The following is a 20672-nucleotide window of genomic DNA, read 5'->3' on the forward strand; positions in this document are numbered from 1 at the left end:
TGAAACCAATGCAACACATTGATGTACAATAAAGGGGTAAGGGGTTTGTTACTGATTAACAGATAACGCATCACCTCATTTTAAAATCTTTCTTGTTATTTAAGAAATTGGATTGAATACAAAAATAAAAATAAGAGTTCCCAGCTCCTGCATAAATCAGCTATTCTTATGCTTCATTATATTCTCTCTGCAATTCAGATGGGGCCTCAGTAGAATAATGAAGCATTTGGGGAAAAAGATGCAAATCAAGAGAGCAGCCCCAGAGGCCAAGATGGAGAAAATCTCCACAGCCACCATGGACTTCCCTTTGGTGCTCAGATATGTAGGGAGGAAGGTGATCCAAACACTGCAAAAGACCAGCATGCTAAAAGTAATGAACTTGGCTTCATTAAAACTGTCGGGCAATTTCCTAGCTAAAAATGCCACTGTGAAACTGATAAAGGCCAAGAAACTAAGATACGCAAGGACAATGTAAAACATTAAAGCTGAGCTCTGCTTACATTCTAAGATGGCCTCTCCAAATAAGGAGTGGAAGTCTACGTTAAGAAATGGGGGAGAGGTTCCCAGCCAAGTGGCACAAAGAACTGCTTGACTCAAAGGACAGACTAAGACAATGGAGATGGTCAGTGGTTTTCCCAAGAGTTTCCTTGTGCTGTTCCCTGGCTTGGTGGCCATGAAGGCTAGAACCACCATGACAGTCTTTGCCAACACAGAAGAAACTGCAATGGAAAAGAGAATAGCAAAGGCAGATTGCTGGAAGAGACAGGTGAATATGTCAGGTTGACCAATGAAGAGGAAGGAGCAGAGGAAACAGAGCAGAAGGGAGACCAGGAGGATGTAGGTGAGATCTCGGTTGTTGGCCTTGACAATCGGTGTATCGTGATGTTTAAGGAAAACCACCAAGACTGCAAATGTTGTCAGAGAGAGACAAAGAGCAAAAGAAGTTAAAGTGTATCCCAAAGTCTCTTGATAGGCCAGAAAGTGGACCTTCTTGGCTTTGCACTGGCTCTTCTCCTTATCGGGATATTGGTCTTCTGGGCAAGGATCACAGTGAGCTGCATCTAAAAATTAGAGTCATTGTATAAGCATTCTACGTGTTGTGAGCCGCCCCGAGTCTTCGGAGAGGGGCGGCATACAAATCTAAGTAATAAATAAATAAATAAATAAATAAATAAATAAATAGATCTGTAGTTCCCTTTTTTTGCAATTTTCAGTTCAACAAGAAAATGATGGAAGGACTCATAGTATCATAAAAAGGGCAAATCAACCTTCATTCAGGATGGCTAGCAAAAGGGAAGGATCTATTGAGCTCCAACTGAACTGGTAAGTTCCTAAGGATAAAAAGGCCCCCTCCAATAACTAGGCACTTCTATAACTACCGGTCTAACCCACTTCACCAGAATGGTTTTTTAAAAAAACTTTTTTAACCCTGCTGTTCTGTTTAAAAAAAGTTACAAATCTTCTGTTCCCGGGTCACCCTGATCCGGACCGAAAACTCTTCATTTGCAGTGCTTATGTTTGGTCAATTTTAATACTTTTTTCACTTGGAAAGTAGTCTGAACATTTCTGCACACAATGATATGAAAATTGAACTGAAGAAATTAATCCTTATTGGTTTATTTTGCACATAAATATGCCTCCCCCCCCGTTTTTGTGAATTTGTTTTAGGTTTATTGATAATTATGCCTGCAAAATACATTCTATTTTACTAAAGTTGGTGTGGGATTGGTAGCTTGAACATTTCTGAACATAATGATATGAAAATTGAACTGGAAAAATTGATGCATATTGGTTTATTTTGTTGATGAAATGCACGCCCCCCCCCCCGTTTTTTTTAAATAGTCTTCACTTTATGGATAGTTTTGCTAGCAAAATACATTCTATTTTACTAAAGTTGGTGTGGGATTGGTAGCTTGAACATTTCTGAACATAATGATATGAAAATTGAACTGAAAAAATTGATGCATATTGGTTTATTTTGCACATAAATGTATGCCTCCCCCCATGTTCAATTATTTCAATTTATATAAAAATTATGCTGTTAATTTCAAACTTACATACTTTTTTTTAGTAAAATGGATTTGTTTCATAAAATTAGTTCTCTGGCTACAATGTGGTTGATTTTCAAAAGGATATTCCAAATATTTCTAGCCAAATATGTATAAAAAGTGACAATAATGGCACACAGCAAGGCCGAGGGGGGGGGTGGCCCTTTTGTGGCAAAAATAAACCAATAAGAACCATTTTTTCCAGTTCATTTATATTTTTCTTATATTCATAAATGTTCAATTTAGTATATCAAACCGTTTGGGGGAAAATTCCTTGGGGATTTGTAGCCTTAAAAAATAGAAATTGACACAAAATTCAGAAAGGATGGGGGGAGGGGCTTTTTGATCAAAATAAAAATATAAGTCTCAATTTTTCCAGTTCAATTTTCATATCATTATGTTCATAAATGTTCAAACTAGTTTTCCAGTTGAAAAAGTTTTCAAAAAGACCAAATTCAAGTACCTAAAAAAAATCATTTTGGTCCGGGTCTATATGACCCGAACAGACTAAACGTGACTTTTTTTTTGCCCAGAAAAAAAAATTTTCCCCCACCCCCACAAATTTTTATTTTGATGATCAGCATTGTTAAATTGAGTAAATGAATGCCTAAGATTTTAAATAATATTTCGGATTTGGAGCATAAAAAAATAAAAAGTGAAAATGGTTGCAAGCAGCTGAGGGGGGGGGAAGGCCTTATTTCTGATGTTAAAAAACCAGTAAGAATCATTTTTTTCAGTTCCTTTATATTTTTCTTATATTCAGAAATGTTCAAGCTACCAATCCCACACCAACTTCAGTAAAATAGAATGCATTTTGCAAGCAAAACTATCCATAAATTGAAAAAACTTTCACAAAAACGGGGGGGGCGTGCATTATATCAGCAAAATAAACCAATAAGATTTACTTTTTTCATTTCAATTTTCATATCATTGTGTGCAGAAATGTTCAGACTACTTTCCAAGTGAAAAAAGCTTTAAAAAAGACCAAACATAAGCACTGCAAATGAAGAGGGTGACCCGGGAACAGAAGATTTTTAACTTTTTTTGCCCAGCAAAAACTAAGCCCCCCACCCCCCCCAAAAAAATTCTCATAGAGAGAACCCCTGAAATGATGAATAGTCATGAAATTTCAAGTTTCAGATATGCAGGGAAAATTTTTTACAGGGACTCAAACTTGGCTTCGGGTCAAATAGACCCGAAACAGAACAGCAGGGTTAAAAGGCTCCAAGGTTTGCGGGGCACAGCTGATTGTCACAGCTGATTAATCTTTTTTTTTTACTTTTTAAAAAGCATTTTTACTACCTATTTATACTGAACTGGTAGTAAAAAATGCTTTAAAAAGATTTAAAAAAAAAAAAAAAAAAGAAGTCCCGAGTCTCAGCTGTGTGACTATTAACTGAAAGGGGGATGTTGGAACCCTTTAAAAAATAAAAAATAAAGCATTTTTTGAAAACTATCTACTTCTCCAAACTGTGACTCTGTGAGGTTGCTGCTTGTTGCAGGGTCTGTGTGAAGTCCAGTGTGTGAGACAGTTGTGTGGTTTTTGTGTTGTTCGTGGGTGTGAACTGTGAAAGTTGGTTTATGAACTCAGCCAGTCACATGACCATGCCCAAGTCATGCCCACCCAGTCATATGTCCACCAAGCCACACTCACCAAGCCATGCCCACAGAACCAGTAGGGATTTTTTTTAGATTTGACCACTGTTACTAGGGAATCCATAAATTTTATCCTGAAACCAGAGGTGGGCAGCAGGCAGGATGGGGTGGAACGCAGTTCCACCAGCAGAAATAAAGATGCGTGCACAGCTCTATCTAATCGGCTGCTGTTACTTCCTGGATTACGCTGCTGCTACTGCTACATCTGCGCTCCTTGCTTTTTTTCCTCTTATTTATTTATTTATTTATTTATTTATTTACTTACTTACTTACTTACTTACTTACTTACTTACTTACTTACTTACTTATTTACTTACTTACTTATGTATTTATTGGATTTGTATGCCGCCCCTCTCGGTGGACTTTTCCCTCCTTCATGGCACTTCCCTCTCTCCTGCCCAGCTCCCCTCCAGCCTCATGTGGCCACCTCCCGCCTGAGGTGCAAGCAGAAGGTGTGGGTGGAAGTAGCGCTGGCAGTATTTATGTTTCTGGCAGCACCCATTCGCCTAACTATCCAGCCTGAGGTGGGGGGGGCAATCAAGGAAGGAGAGAACGGGAAACGCGAAGCAAATTGTCACCCAAGGAAGCAACACTGGTAAGGCTGTAAGTCAAGGACTTAACAGTTCACTTGAATGATGATGATTGTTCAAGCCACTCCCACCTGATCACATGGCCAGCAAGCCACACCCACAAGAGCCGGGGTGGAGCAGCAGGTAGAGTGCTGTACTACAGGCCATTGAAGCTGACTGTAGATCTGAAGGTCAGCGGTTCAAATCTCATCACCGGCTCAAGGTTGACTCAGTCTTCCATCCTTCCCAGGTGGGTAAAATGAGGACCCGGATTGTGGGGGTAATAGGCTGGCTCTGTTAAAAAGTGCTATTGCTAACATGTTGTAAGCCGCCCTGAGTCTAAGGAGAAGGGCAGCATAAAAATGGAATAAATAAAATAAAATAAATAAATTGTTCAAGCCACTCCCACCTGATCACATGGCCAGCAAGCCACACCCACAAAATAAGCCACACCCTCAGTGTGGCAGTAAAATTTTTGGCTGCCCATTACTGCCTGAAACTATCCAGTATTAAACTGGTGAGAAGCAAGAAATGGTGACCTGGGAAGGATAGTTTAGATCCATACACCGAGAGGGTCTGCTCTCAGGGTCTGTTTGAAGCACTTCAATCCTTCCAAAACTGATAACAATAACAAAAAATATTTTGATCTATCAAATGGCTTTCTAGATCTTGGAGGATGTACACTGAAGTTTTGTGTACCTGTCTGATTAGAAACGGTCCCTTCTGGACAAGGGTCACACTGGTAGCAGCAAACCTGCTCACCCTCTGGAACTCTTTTCCTCTCTCCTGCATGGCACCTCTTCATGCCACACCTGGCAAAGGGCACCTTCTAAAAGAGAAGAGAGAAATGCTCGAGGTGATCTAAGCAATGCACTTGCTTCATTTATTATTTTCCACATTCCTGTTTCTCTTTTCAGAATGACCTCATAAGAGAAGATTCACAATGGTTTATCAGAAACCAGGACAATCTCCCAGGAGATTCAGGCAGGTAGCACTCCAATCTAACAAAGGATGCCGGAGATTGGACCTGGGATCTAAGCCTCAAAGGAAGGCTTGTGACATTGAGGTACAGAATCATGTCGGTGTCCTGCCCCCATCAGAGCCTCCATCTGTGGAGGAAGACAAGCCAGAATTGGAGCAATCAAGGGGTGGCTTTGTTGGCTTTGGAGAAATATGGGAGGGAACTGACCAAGTCAGGCCAGGGCCTTTCAGGATTCAGATAGGGGCAGGATTACCAAGAGATGTGAAACAGTGAACATGAGAGACAGAGCTCAGACAATGAGCAAAGACCATCCCCTCTTGATCCTCAAGCACAGAGAGTGGATAGAAAACAGGAACGGCGTAGACTGACCTGGCTACAGTTTTACCTCAGTATTAGGTTTTACAAAATGACATCTCACATTCAACTTTGCAAAAGCCTGCATGCTTTCCTATTTTTTTTTGTTTTCTGTCCCCAAGGTCAGGGAGAGCACCCACCGGTGGCCATCTCTTCACCGCCGACACAGGCTCCACCCACTCAGCAAAGGCAGCGAAGTTAGTCTAGGGAAGGGATCGGAGATGACGGCTGGGCCTGGAACTCATCCCTCAGAGCCCAGCTGGAGGTGCAGTGGGGGGGGAGGTTGCCACAAAAGGCCAAAGATCGGAGCGAGAGGCATTTTGTTTTTGTTTTTTTTAAGGCGCGGGCTTCCATGAGGCCCAGGAAGACCCGGCTTCGAAGTGCAACTAAAGCAGCCAATGTAGTTGAGCCTCAGGCATGCTGGGGGGCCCAAGCCACTGACTGGTATTTCATTCAAAAAACCAGGACTTTTTGAAAACATCATGAGACGCAGGCAAATGGCTCAAAAGCGGGACTGTCCCACCAAAAGCGGGACTGGTCACCGTATCTTCATCTGAAATTGATCTCCCTTGGTCTATATTTCCCCTGCTCTGCCCAGCCTCATTTTGCCCTTCCCCAGTTTTCCCCACAGTCAATGGAGCCACTCTCCCATTTGGTCAGCTGATCATCTTCCATCTCAGATTCAGACTTCAATGGGGGCATGAGAGTGCTGTGCTAATACTTGCAACCAGAGGCTGCTGGTAGTGTTTGTGTGTGTCTGTGTGTGATCACTTTACTCAGGGACTTGCCAGAGTATTTTGAGCAATAAAGGGGTAGTTTGAACTGTCAGGTGAATGTATTGCCTCTGTGCATCACAGTAGGATCCCATCAACTAAACAATGTCACTTGGCGGGACCCAGGGGAAGAGCCTTCTCTGTGGCATCCCCGGCCCTCTGGAACCAACTCCCCCCAGAGATTAGAATTGCCCCCACCCTCCTTGCCTTTTGTAAGCTGCTTAAAACCCACCTCTGCCACCCGGCATGGGAGAATTGAGATACTCTTTCCCCCTAGGCCTCTACAATTTTATGCATGGTATGTCTGTATGTATGTTTGGTTTTTTTATAATAATGGGTTTTTAACTGTTTTTAGTATTGGATTATTATTATATGCTGTTTTGTTATTGCTGTTAGCTGCCCTGAGTCTCCAGAGAGGGGCAACATACAAATCCAATAAATAAATAATAAATAAATAAATAAACAGAATTAGAATGGTCCATGGAAATCACTGTTGCCTATTCTTGCCTATGTCAGCCCAAAGCCATTGTTTGAGTTGAGTACCCAATTCCTTCAATGGTTCTGTATATGTTTTAGCTTCCAGTCCCCTAATCATCTTTGTTGTTCTTCTCTGCATTCTTTCTAGAGTCTCAAAATCCTTTTTACGTTGTGGTGACCAAAACTGAATGCAGTATTTCAAGTGTGGCTTTACCAAGGTATTATATAGTGGTATTAAGACTTCACGTGATCTTGATTCTTATAATTTAATTTACTTTACTTTAATTTAATTTATTCATTTGATTTGGCCTGCCATCTATTAGAATGGAGAATGTATTAGTGCTGTGGGAATTTGGGAGGGGTTGTTGCATGAGGGTTGTAGAGTTGTACCTATAACAAATTCCTTCTAGATTCTCAAGGTCATCCTGTGTTCAGTACCTGCCTGGAAGTTGATGGGAGGGCCAGACATATTGGCAGAACCAGACTGGCCATGTAATGAACTTGTGAATGTGGGCACAAGGGAATGAACTTTAAACTGGGTGGAGAAACCCACAGGACTTCAAGTTTGGATTTCTCACAGATGTGGAGCCCGATTGCGCCGGAGGAGCGGAGGCTGATCTCCGGCACCGCGGTCCTCCTTTCCAGCCTGCAGGACGCGGTTTCGCGTGGTGCCGACCCCGGAGGGATCGGCACAGGACAGGGGGTCTCCCGGACACCCTGGGACGGATCGCCACGGTCCCGGGGGAGAGGGATAGCCCCGCAGCTGCAGGCATGGAGAGCTGTGCCCAGGCGGCTGCCTGGACACAGCCGTAGCGGTCGCCAACAGCGGAAGGTCAAAAAATAGAAGAAGTCTACAAATAATTGATCAGCAGAAAGAGGAGACTCACAGCACCACACGGAATTCCTTCGGTATCTCCACAAGTTTGGGAAAAAGAAGATTTTTCAACTCTAAGGCGAATATAACAAAAGAAGAAAACTGTAAGTGATATCCATTCGCAGAGGAGAAGATCAGCCGGAACTACTTGCCTTTGTTACAATTGAGTATAACTTTCACTTTTTTTCGCTCTTTTTTGCTACTTTAAGATTACAGTGTGGTGTGTCTTTTTTCCCTTTTCTACATATATTTTGTCTTGTTGCAGTTTTGATATATAAATTTTTCTCTTCTAAAACTAAAGTTTGATTTGGAAATTATGGGGTAAATGAAGTAAAATATATTAATTAATTGAGCACTGTAGAACCAATGAACTGAACTAATCCAATTTACATTTTTTCAATGGAATTCTACTGAAGTGATAAATATTTGAAATGAATTTCGGACCATTCATCTTAATTTTCTATTTTTAAAATTTTTGACATTATTTTTATTCCATTATTAATCTTTTCCTTGGACTTGCTGGGACTATTTTTTGTGTGATTTTAGAGGCGTAAGGATATTTTTTGTGTTTTTACTCTTCTACTCCTCCTTGTTCTTTCTTTTTTTAAAAAATATATAATATAGAAACTTGGACTATTTTATTAGTATTTGAATTTAGGAATTACTCTGGACATTGATTTTGGATCTATCTTTCTTTTTTCTCCTTTTTTTCTGGATAATTTTATTAGAGCATAAGTTAGGCTCACTGTTTTTGGACTCAGTAGAAATTTTTGGACTCCTTTTTCTTTAAGAGTTTTTGATATATCTTTCTTTTTTAACAAAAAGTTTGTTCATTTCAATTACTTTTGGATTAATTTTTATTTTTTCATTTTATTTTATTTTTCCATTCCTATACATACAAGTATATTTTTTGAATATTAGAAATAATCTCAAATATATTTTTCTATAATTTTCTAAATATATAAAATATTTTCTTCCCTGCTCTTAAAAGAAAGTCTCTCTAGTTATTGTTTTTTTTTAATATTTGCCTTTCTTTGAAGAAACTCCTCTGTATCTTTCTTTCTTTTTATTTTTCTTCCTTTTTCTTTTCTTCTTTCCTTATTACTAAATAGTTATGCGCTAGAATATTGGTTTCTTCCTTTCCCCTACCTGATCCCCATTTAAGGAATTTAGGAACTCACCAAAATATTTTTTCTTTCTCTACTTTTACCCCTTTACTCTCTTTCTTTTCTACCTTCCTTTCAATTAAACTCAACAATTAATCACAGCATTAAATGAATTAAATCAATGTATTCAATTTTTCTCTTCACCTTTCATTGCCCCATTTTTCTATAAAGATACATAAGATCCAGATTAAAATATTTTTCTTTTTTAACATCAAATAAATAACAGTAAATTTTGGATTATGAAAGGTTCCCACAGGGCACAGAGTGTGACTTCAGTGACTACAATAACAACGCGAAAACAACCAACTACTCCTGCCCCAACTTCTACACCTAGGACCTCCCCAACCTCATCACCGTTACAACAAAGGACCATACCCACAATGTTAGCTAAAGAGAAAGAAAAAGAAAAAGATAAGCCTACGATGGACCTTGGTCTTCAGACTATCCAAGAAGCACTAGTAGACATCAAGGCTTTACAAACCCAGGCAAAAACCCAAAGTAACACAGACAAAGAAGAAATGAAAACCTACCTACAAGAACTGAGGCAAGAGATGAAGGAGATGAAAGATGAAATTAAAAAAGAAATTGCAGAACTTCGAACTGAATTAACTGAAGTAAAAGGGAATGTTGCCGAAATGGACGGAAATATAAAAGTTATTCAACAAAAATTACAAGACAGCAAAAAGAGAATACAAGTGACAGAAGGGAAAATCCAAGATGTGGGACAGAGAGTAGAAGAATACGAAGATCGTAACTATGCCACCCGCAGAGACTTTGACATAGCAATAACCAATCTAGAACTCCACTCTACCGAGTTCAGACTGGATACGTTAGGCGCCACAATTTACCCAGAGAAGTCCACATCAAGTTCACAAGAAGAATTGTCAAAGATACGATACTGAGATACACAAAAAACGAGTCTTACCAACGTAATGGAAAAGAAATTGCGATTCTGAAACAAGTTCCGAGGAGAGTCCGAGAGGCTAGAAGACAATATTATTTTCTTACAAGTATTCTAATCAGAAAGAGCATAGCTTTCAGATGGCTGATACCAGAAGGTTTGACCCTAACATGGCAATCAACGAGAGTGAAAATAGAAAGCGTAGAACAAGCACGATCCTTCCTAGCACGTACAGTGATCCCCCGCTCGTTGCGAGGGTTCCGTTCCAGGAGCCCCCGCAACGAGCGGGTTTTCGCGAAGTAGCGATGCGGAAGTAAAAACACCGTCTGCGCATGTGCAGACGGTGTTTTTACTCCCACAGCGCTAGCGAGGAGCCGAAGATTGGGGGCGGGGCGGCTGTTTGCCGCCGGCATGGAGGGCTTCCTAGCAGCCCCCCAAACCCGGGTTGGGGGTCCGGGGGGCGCTTGGTATCGCCGGTTTTGAGCTGAGTCCGGAAGCGAATTCGCTTCCGGACTCAGCTCAAAACCGCCGATAGCAAGCGGCAAGGAACGCCTTGTCTCGGCGCTTTCGAGCTGTCAGCTCGAAAGCGCCGAGACAAGCCGTTCCTTGCCGCTTGCTATCGGCGGTTTTGAGCTGAAAACCGGCGGTTTTGAGCTCAAAACCGGTGATACCAAGCGGCAAGGAACGGCTTGTCTCGGCGCTTTCGAGCTGACAGCTCGAAAGCGCCGAGACAAGGCGTTCCTTGCCGCTTGCTATCGGCGGTTTTGAGCTGAAAACCGGCGGTTTTGAGCTCAAAACCGGCGATACCAAGCGGCAAGGAACGGCTTGTCTCGGCGCTTTCGAGCTGACAGCTCGAAAGCGCCGAGACAAGGCGTTCCTTGCCGCTTGCTATCGGCGGTTTTGAGCTGAAAACCGGCGGTTTTGAGCTCAAAACCGGCGATACCAAGCGGCAAGGAACGGCTTGTCTCGGCGCTTTCGAGCTGACAGCTCGAAAGCGCCGACACAAGCTGTTCCTTGCCGCTTGCTATCGGCGGTTTTGAGCTAAATCCGGGAGCGAATTCGCTCCCGGATTTAGCTCAAAAGCGGCGAGAATGAACGGCGTGGGCGGGCGAAGGGCGGGCGGCAGCGAGGAGTTTGCGTGGGCGGTGGGGAAACTCCTCGCTGACGCCAGCAAGAGGGGGAAGACCCAGGGAAGCCGCTGCCATCTACGCATGCGTGCCCGGCACGCATGCGTAGATGGTATTTTTGACTTCCGGGTTGAAAAATAGCGAAGTACCCTGTTCGCAATGGTTGGGGACGCAATAAACGGGGGATCACTGTAGTGGACTGGACAGTACTGCACAAATTCAGATTCAACCAAAGCCTAGCGACGAAGTGTTGGGGGCCACAGGTGGTGGAGGGGAAGAAGCATTGGTGGTAAGGCAGAAACAACTACAGATCTCACAAGACCTAATTTTAGATACCCGACTTCGAGAACCAAAATAACCCAAAAGGTACTATAAATAAAGATGATACATGATCTGAAAATATTTTCAGTCAATGTAAATGGATTAAATAACCCAAGGAAGAGAAACCAAGTACTAACTAAACTCATGAAACAAAAAGCTCAGATAAACATCCTACAAGACGTCCATATCAAAAAATCAAAAAGAAGTCTCCTTAAGAACTCAAAATTGGGAAAATGATACACAAGTTTGGCCAATCAAAAGAAAAGAGGTGTAGCAATGTATATTGATGATTTAATTGAATCCAAAGAAATATATAATGATGGTGATGGAAGGATTTTGATAGTACAATTAGATTTAGAAATAAAACCTTTAACAATTGTCTCAATTTATGCACCAAATGATAATCAAAAACAATTCTATAAAGACCTACATGAGAAAATTAATGAGTTATCAATTGAAAATATGATAATAATAGGAGACTTTAATGCAATATCAGATGACCAAATGGATTATAATGGGAAAAGAAAAGAAAAAAAAGGTAATATTACCGGCATCATTTTGGAAAATGAGAACACAATTGGCATTAAAAGACGTATGGCGAGAACAGCATTTAAAAGATAAACAGTATACTTTTTATTCCAATCCACATAAGACATGGTCTAGAATTGATATGGCATGGGCCCCTACTCATATAATGGAACAAATAAGTGAAATAGAAATAGAAAACAAACACTTGGGCCGACCATAACCCTCTATCCATATATTGGAAAGGTAAAAGGATAATAAAGAATTGGTCAATGAATAGAATTATAATGAAAGATCCTGAATATAAGAAATGGATAGAGAAGGAATTAAAGATTTTCTTAAAAATAAATAAAAACGCAGATACTACCCCTCAAAATTTATGGGACACAACCAAAGCATATATACGTGGATTAACAATAGCATTCATAGCAAAAAAGAATAAAGAAAAGAAAGAATACCAAGAAACATTAGTAGAAGAATTAAGAAAATTAGAAATTTTAATGCAAAAAGAGGATAAGGACGACAAATTAAAAAATCAGAGAGAATTAATAAGACATAAATTGAGATTAATAGAACAAGAATCAATTACAGAAAAGATAAAAAGAGCAAAACAAGATTATTTTGAATATGCAAATAAACCTGGAAGATAGCTGGCATACAAACTTAGAAAAGAGAGAGAAAATAAAATTATAAAAAATCTGATGGATTCAAAAGGTACAATAAAACATAGAATAGAAGACAAAAAGGAAATAGCTTCAGAATTCTATAAACAATTATACAAGAAAGAAGAGATAAGCGAGGATTTAATTTTTAAATATTTGGAACAAATAAAACTTCCAGTTCTAACGGAAGCCCAACAGCAAAGACTAAATAGACCCGTTACAGATATAGAATTAAAACAATCTATAAAGAATCAAAAAAATAATAAAGCGACTGGTCCAGACGCAATACCAGCTGAATTTTACAAACTAGATTTAGAAATATTCTTTTCCAACATGCTTGAGATATATAATCAAATATTGACAACAGGTAAATTACCAAAAACCTGGTCAGAAACTTTAATAACCTTAATACATAAGGCTGATACCAAGAAAGAAAAAAATGAAAATTATAGACCTATCTCATTGTTGAACGTAGACTATAAAATTTTTATATCAATATTTGCCAATAGACTTAAAAGTATTATAAACAACATGATACATAGTGACCAAAATGGATTTTTACCAGGAAGACAAATTAAAAATAATTTAAGAATAATTGTTAATACTTTGGAATACTATGAACAGCACCCTGAAAAGCAAATGGCACTTGTATTTCTAGATGCTCAAAAAGCATTTGACAACGTGGACTGGAATTTTATGAAAATACAATTAAATAAGATGGAAGTAGGAACAAAGTTTTTTAACATAATAGACGCTATATATTCTGAACAAACTGCTAAAATTATAATAAACAGTGAACAAACAGAAAAAGTAGTTATACAAAGAGTAGTAAGACAAGGTTGCCCAATATCACCATTGTTATTTATTTTGACTTTAGAAGTATTGCTGATAAAAATAAGAGCAGATCAGAAAATAAAAGGATTGAAAATCAGAAAAGAAGTTTATAAAACACAAGCATTTGCAGATGATGTAGTCTTTATTTTAGATGACCCAACAGAATCTATCCTAAATTTAATAAATGTGATTGAAGAATATGGGAAAGTTGCAGGATTGAAAATAAATAAGGAAAAGACACAGATACTAACAAAAAATATGACTGAAATACAGAGAAAACACTTAGGAGACTTATCAAACATGAAGATCACGAAAAAAGTGAAATACTTAGGGATATGGATGACCTCCAAAGCCCTATCTTTAAAAAACGGCAATTACTTAAAATTATTAAGTCAGATTAAAAAAGACTTAGAAATATGGAGTAATTTACAATTATCATTTGTAGGAAGAATCTCCACAGTTAAAATGAATATCCTTCCAAAAATATTATTCCTTTTTCAAGTGATTCCAATAAATCCAGGAGCGAAATTCTTTGCCGAATTGAATAAGATAATAAAGAAATTTATTTGGCAAGGTAAAAAATCAAGAATAAAACAAAATTCATTAGAAGACCGTAAGGAGAGAGGGGGCCTGGGGCTCCCAAATTGGAAACTATATTATCATGCCACGGCTCTGACATGGATAAAAGAATGGCTTACATTAGAAAATCAAAGATTGCTTAATCTAGAAGGCCACGACTTGATGGTCGGGTGGCATGCATTTGTATGGTATGATAAGTTAAGAACCCACTCATATTTTAAAAATAATGTTATTAGAAAGGCATTGATAGAAGTGTGGAATGAAATAAAGAAAAATCATTTTTTAGTAATGCCAGAATGGGTTTCACCCCTCGAAGCCATAGTACACCCAAATCTTAAAGGAAAAGGTAAGATTTGGAAATATAGTGATCTGTTAAATAATCAATTAAAATTAAGAACAAAACAAGAGTTATACGAGTTAGGTATAGATTTAGATTGGTGGCATTATATGCAGATTAGTTCTAGATATCAAATAGACGTAAAGACTTACATTTTTAAAAAAGAAAATAATGTATTGGGCAAATTATTATTCCAAAATCAAACAAAGACAATTGGAAATGTTTATAAATATTTACTAAATCATAGAACGATAGGTTGGATATTGAAAGATAATATGATCAGTTGGTGCAAAAATTTTGGCAAAGAGATTGATTTAGATACTTGGGAAAATATATGGATGTATAATTGGAAAATAACAAAATCAATCTCTTTCAAAGAAAATCAAATTAAGATGTTTTATAGATGGCACCTTCCACCATATAGAATCTCTAAAATGTTTCCTTCGGTATCGCCCATTTGTTGGAAATGCAAAAAAGAAGTTGGTACATATTACCATGCATGGTGGACCTGTCCGGAGACAAAAATATTTTGGAATAAAGTAGAGAATTGGATAAATGAAATAACAAAGGAGAAGATTAAAAAATCTCCTGAATTTTTTCTATTGGGTATTTCAAATATAAAGTATAAAAAAGAAATTTACTATTTAATAATACATATATTGACGGCGGCACGAATAACATTCGCGCAGAAATGGAAAGAAAAAACGATACCGAAAGACTCTGAGGTGTTTAAAAAAATTATAGAGTGTGCAGAACTAGATATGATGACTAAAAGGTTGAACAATCAAACTGAAACAGAATTTTATAAAATTTGGGATAAAGTATATGATTGGTGGAATGTTAAAAATAGTATTAAAAATTAAACACATAAGAATAAATGACTACTTAAAAATTATAAGATAGAATTATATAGTTTATATAGTTTATATTATAACTAACTCAGAAGTGTTTATATTATCTTCTTTTTGTATTACTAATAATTTGTTTATTGCTTTTTGATATATATACACATATAAGTATATTATTATTATTTTTTGTTCAATATATATATATATATATAAAGAAACTCAATCAACAATCTTAATTTTAAAAATCTATAATTAAATTTAATGATAATGTAATCTTCAAGTGTGGCTTTTCTGCTTAGATCTTGTAACAGTTAGAGTTTTTTATATTTTGTATTAGACTTCTATGATAAGCGGAGCAATAGTAGCTCCTTAAATGTTTAATGTTGTATGTCTTTGTTCGTTTTACTTTGAAAATAATAAAAAATATTTTTTTTAAAAAAAAAAAGATGCGCTAGCATGGCTCTGCTAATAAATTGGAACTTTGAGGAAGGGCCTGCCTTAGACTCTGATTTAATTTTGGATGCTCTTTGGAACCCTGACAGCTTGTTGTAATTTGCACCCTGCATTTTCAGCATATTTTTCCCCTTTCAAACGTTTTGTGGACCTGCCACAAATCAGACTTCTAATGGTTCTACAAAATTGTTTCCATATGTTCAGATTAAGTAACCTGATTTCCTGTTAGAACATTGTTCCTTATCCCCAGAAGAGAATATATATTTCTCCTGGATTTTATAACTCACTTTTGTAGCAAAGATGATTTGTTTCGAGTTAATGCTGAAATCCTGACCTGGTGGAGCCCTGGGATCTATTTCTCCAACTTTCACAGAGACAAAAGATTGATTGGGGAGGAAAAGCCAGTTGAAAAGATCATACCGAGCAGATCCCAGTCCATTTTCTGAGAAGGAAACTTCAACTCCAGCACTGTTGTTGAACTGGACTTTCCTTAGATTGGAAAGAATCTGAAAGAAAGGAAGCCTTCAGAAATTGGAATAGTTGGCTGAGAGTCACAAAAAAGGCAACATGGATTCAGAGGTAGTATTCAGCCAGTTCAGATTGCTAGCGGAAATTGTGGGTGGGTCTGACCACCTGTCCCAGCTTTATGCTATCCTATTTGTGTACGTTTTTGAGGCTGTGTGCAGGAGAGGGTTCCTACCGGTTCAGACCAGATCATCCAAACTGTTAGCGACCCACTGGTTGTGTAATTTTGGCATCACATGTGACTTTAGAACATCACCTTTCAGCTGTGGCAAGGAGGGTGTTTGCCCAGGTTCGCCTGGTATACCAGTTGTGGCCCTGTTTGAACATGGAGTCCCTGCTCACAGTCACTCACATTTTTATTTTTATGGAAAAGGACGCCGCAGCGGTGCTGCAAGCAAAAGGAGGTGGGGAATCCCACAATGGGATTCCAGGGGCGGGGCTTTGACATCACAGAAACTTCTTCCGGGCTGGCCGAAACGGGGAGTTGAGGAGGAAATAAAGCCACGTGCCAGGAAGGAGTCTCCGTGATGTCAAAGCTCCACCCCTGGAATCCCATTGTGGGATTCCCCACCTCCTTTTGCTCCTCCCTCACAGCCTCATTGTTGTTCTTCTCTGCATTCTTTCAAGGGCTTCAGAATTTTTTTTGTGTGTGTTGTGGTGACCACAACTAAACAAAGTATTCCAAATGTGGCCTCACTAGTGCAGTATAGAGATACTATGACTTCTAAGGATCTTAATTGGTTGATATAACCTAGAACTGCATTGGCTTTTGGGGCAGCTGTAGCACAGTGCTGATACTCACACTTAAGTGGTGATCCAATAGAATACATAGAACCCTCATATTTACAATATTGAGCAATGTTATTCTAGGGTAATACTTTTGTTTTTTCCTGTCTAAGCATAAGAGCCTAGTTTTCCAACACTGAACTGCTTCTTGCTTGATAGGGTCTAATGATTAAGTCCATCAAGATCCTTCTAAATCTTTAGTTTATGTGGTGGCCCCGCCCTCTGGAACCAACTCCCCCCGGAGATTAGAATTGCCCCCACCCTCCTCGCCTTTCGTAAGCTCCTTAAAGCCCACCTCTGCCATCAGGCATCACAGGAGGATCCCATCAACTAAACAATGTCACTTGGCGGGACCCAGGGGAAGAGCCTTCTCTGTGGCATCCCCGGCCCTCTGGAACCAACTCCCCCCAGAGATTAGAATTGCCCCCACCCTCCTTGCCTTTTGTAAGCTGCTTAAAACCCACCTCTGCCACCCGGCATGGGAGAATTGAGATACTCTTTCCCCCTAAGCCTCTACAATTTTATGCATGGTATGTCTGTATGTATGTTTGGTTTTTTATAATAATGGGTTTTTAACTGTTTTTAGTATTGGATTATTATTATATGCTGTTTTGTTATTGCTGTTAGCTGCCCCGAGTCTCCAGAGAGGGGCAACATACAAATCCAATAAATAAATAATAAATAAATAAACAGAATTAGAATGGTCCATGGAAATCACTGTTGCCTATTCTTGCCTATGTCAGCCCAAAGCCATCGTTTGAGTTGAGTACCCAATTCCTTCAATGGTTCTGTATATGTTTTAGCTTCCAGTCCCCTAATCATCTTTGTTGTTCTTCTCTGCATTCTTTCTAGAGTCTCAAAATCCTTTTTACGCTCTGGAACCAACTCCCCCCGGAGATTAGAATTGCCCCCACCCTCCTCGCCTTTCGTAAGCTCCTTAAAACCCACCTCTGCCATCAGGCATGGGGGAACTGAGATTCTCTTTTCCCCCTAGGCCTTTACAATTTATGCATGGTATGTTTGCTTGTAGGTATGGTTGGTTTTAAAATAAGGGATTTTTAGCTGTTGTAGTATTGGATTTACATGCTGTTTTTATTATTGTTGTTAGCCGCCCCAAGTCTACGGAAAGGGACCGCATACAAATCCAATAAATCAATAAATCAATCAATCAATAAATTATCTTCCATAATGTTGGCAATTTTCTCATTACTTTGTGCCATTTGCAAATTTGATGAGTTCTCCTTCTATCATATCATCCACATAATTTATGAAGCTGTTGAAGAGCACTGGGATCAAGACAGAACTTTAAGGTACCCCACTGCATGCTTCCCTTCATGTAGATGAAGCTCCATTGATGGCTACATGTTGAGTGCAGCTGGTCAGCCATCTGTGAATTGATTTGGTGGTGGTACTGTCTATTCTATATTATTCTATCTTGCCAAGATGTAGGCTCTGGTCTATTTTGTCAAAAGCCTTACTGAAGTCCCAATATACTATACCCATAACATTTCTCTGATCCATTAATTTAATCAAAGAAGGCAATAAGATTTGCTTGGCATGATCTGTTTTTAACAAACCCAAAGGCTTACATTCAAATAACAAGCAGTACAATAAATGGAAAAAATGAACAAATGGGGTCAGATTATGTAGGGTACGAAACTAGAGTAATATAAGCCAATGTAATTATACAAATATGCCTGCTAGGGTTTCAATTGACCCACTAAAGTACAATATGTTGCAAAAAAATTACCAAGATTGTCAACTTGTTCTGGGCTTATATTTTCTCTCAGGAATGACTACTCTATGGTCATTCTGCATTGTATAAATCATTGAAGCAATTTCAGACCTTTATAGAAAGGTCTTTTCGCTGTAGATCCTATGGACAAGTGGTTTGGTGTACCCTTATTCTGACCGGCTCTATCAATTAACAGCAATTAGCCCTTGTACCATCTTTTAACAAAAAACATTATACTTAGTTCACATTGTTTTTCTTTTTTTAAATAATTGCTGACTTAACATGCTTTGAGATAAAAGTGATATGGCAGCATGCAGACATTTAATTAGTAACTGAAGAATTGCAAAAAATGTTCCCTAATATGTCCCCATTGTGCTGGAAGTGTAAAAAATAAATAGGTTCATATTATCATCAATGGTGGAGCTGTAGCAAAGTTAAGACATATTGGAAAATGATAGAAAGAATAATAAAAAAAATAATAAAGCAAGAGATAGAAAAAACTCCGGAATTTTACTTACTAGGTATAAACAAACAAAAATATAAGAAAGATATTTTACATCTAGTTATTCATATAACGACAGCGGCCAGGATAGTATATGCGCAAAATTGGAAGGGGGAAGATATTCCCAAAGAGGAGGAGGTTATTAAGAAAATATTAGACTGCGCTGAAATGGATGACAAGACAGTTAAATAACCAAGAAGAATCTGAATTTTATGTGATTTGGAATAAAGTGTATACATGGATAGATAAAAAGAAGAATTAAAAATGCACAATAGTAGTATGGTTAGGATTTAATTTTTGTGTTTGTATTTTGCTCAGATATGAAGTTTATGGGGTTTTTTTTCATAATAAGGTAACATAAAATCTCTTCTTTTCACTTAAAGTAATAGGTTGACTGAACATATTAATAATGTATTCTTTTTTCTGTAATGCAATTTGACTTCTTGAACAAGCGGGTATCTGCAACCCCAATTTTATGTTAAATGTGTGTTTGTATGTTTGTAATTTTAAGAAAATCAATAAAGTTTATAAAAAAAGTTAAAAATAATAATTAGTAACTGAAGAAATGCATATGGGTAGTTTCCTCTCTAAGCATCTTGGACTGGAGAAAAAACATCATAGAAATTACCTGCCATGACGGGACATTTGAGATCCTCTTTCCAAGCCTCATCATGGTTGGTTGGGTTCCTGATCCATACAATGCATGTAATGCATGTGCTAGAGCATAAATGGCATTGTAGATATTGTAACTTTCCCCTGTCATTTTTGTTTCAAAAATGTAATTTGGCAGATTGCATAAATTCTCTTTTCCTGTACATTGCTTTTCCCCCTTGGGAGGGCTCTTGCCAGGTTTGGGAATCTTGCAACCAAAGACAATTTCCCACCATGGAGGAAGAAAGACATCTCCTTGTGGGTTCAAAGGGTCTAACAACAAGATGAAATGTCTGAATTCTGAGATATCCATGGTGTGGTCCCTAAAATGCAAAGCCCCTTGGAAGAGTTTTATAACTTGCAATATGTTTTGAGAAACTGCATTAAGTTTCCAATGAGAAGTTACGATCCAAACTTTCCGAAGTGGTGTGTTTCTTATTTTTTCATATGTATACAGAGCCACCTGTATACTAGAAATGCTATTAGAGTCACCAAAGAGAATAACCACTTCAACTTTAGACCAAGTTGGGAAAACGTCAAGTAATTTTTTCACTGTACTATAAATATTATCTGATTTCAACATTTCAGTGAAGGCCAGGCAGATCTCCTTCTCCTTGAGAATTGGCATCAGACTTGAGATGAAACGTTCTCCATCGTCATTTGCAGGGGCCACCAGACCAACCCAGTTCCACTGGAAATGCAGGAGCAGCTGGACTAAACCCACATACTGAGAAAATTCATTGGGGTTAATCCGGAAAAAGGTAGGATATTTTTTTCTGTCTGCCTGAGTGAAAGGAAAGTCAGCACCAAGCTAAAAAAAGTGAAATTCCTCTTTTAAAGACAAAGTAAAGGAAGGAAGATAAATTTATCTCAGCATCTACTGTTTGTCCTACTATCACAGCACCATTGAGAGTGTCCTGACATATGGCATTCTAGCTTGGTATGGGAGCAGCTCTGTAGTGAACAAAAAAGCTCTAGAGAGAATGA

At 38.4% G+C, this 20672-nt stretch overlaps 1 protein-coding gene across 1 annotated transcript; it reads right to left on the reverse strand.

Moving 5' to 3' along the window:
- Positions 1 to 156: 156 nt before the first annotated feature.
- Positions 157 to 20313, reverse strand: LOC139156616 (vomeronasal type-2 receptor 116-like). Its single transcript, XM_070732508.1, has 4 exons — positions 19663 to 20313; positions 15774 to 15992; positions 4973 to 5102; positions 157 to 1061 (listed from the first exon to the last, which is right to left on the reverse strand). The coding sequence occupies exons 1-4, from the start codon at positions 20311 to 20313 to the stop codon at positions 157 to 159; spliced, it is 1905 nt and encodes a 634-aa protein (XP_070588609.1).
- Positions 20314 to 20672: the final 359 nt, after the last annotated feature.

This window comes from Erythrolamprus reginae, chromosome 1 (assembly GCF_031021105.1).
Source record: "Erythrolamprus reginae isolate rEryReg1 chromosome 1, rEryReg1.hap1, whole genome shotgun sequence".
Classification (NCBI taxonomy): Eukaryota; Metazoa; Chordata; class Lepidosauria; order Squamata; family Dipsadidae; genus Erythrolamprus; species Erythrolamprus reginae.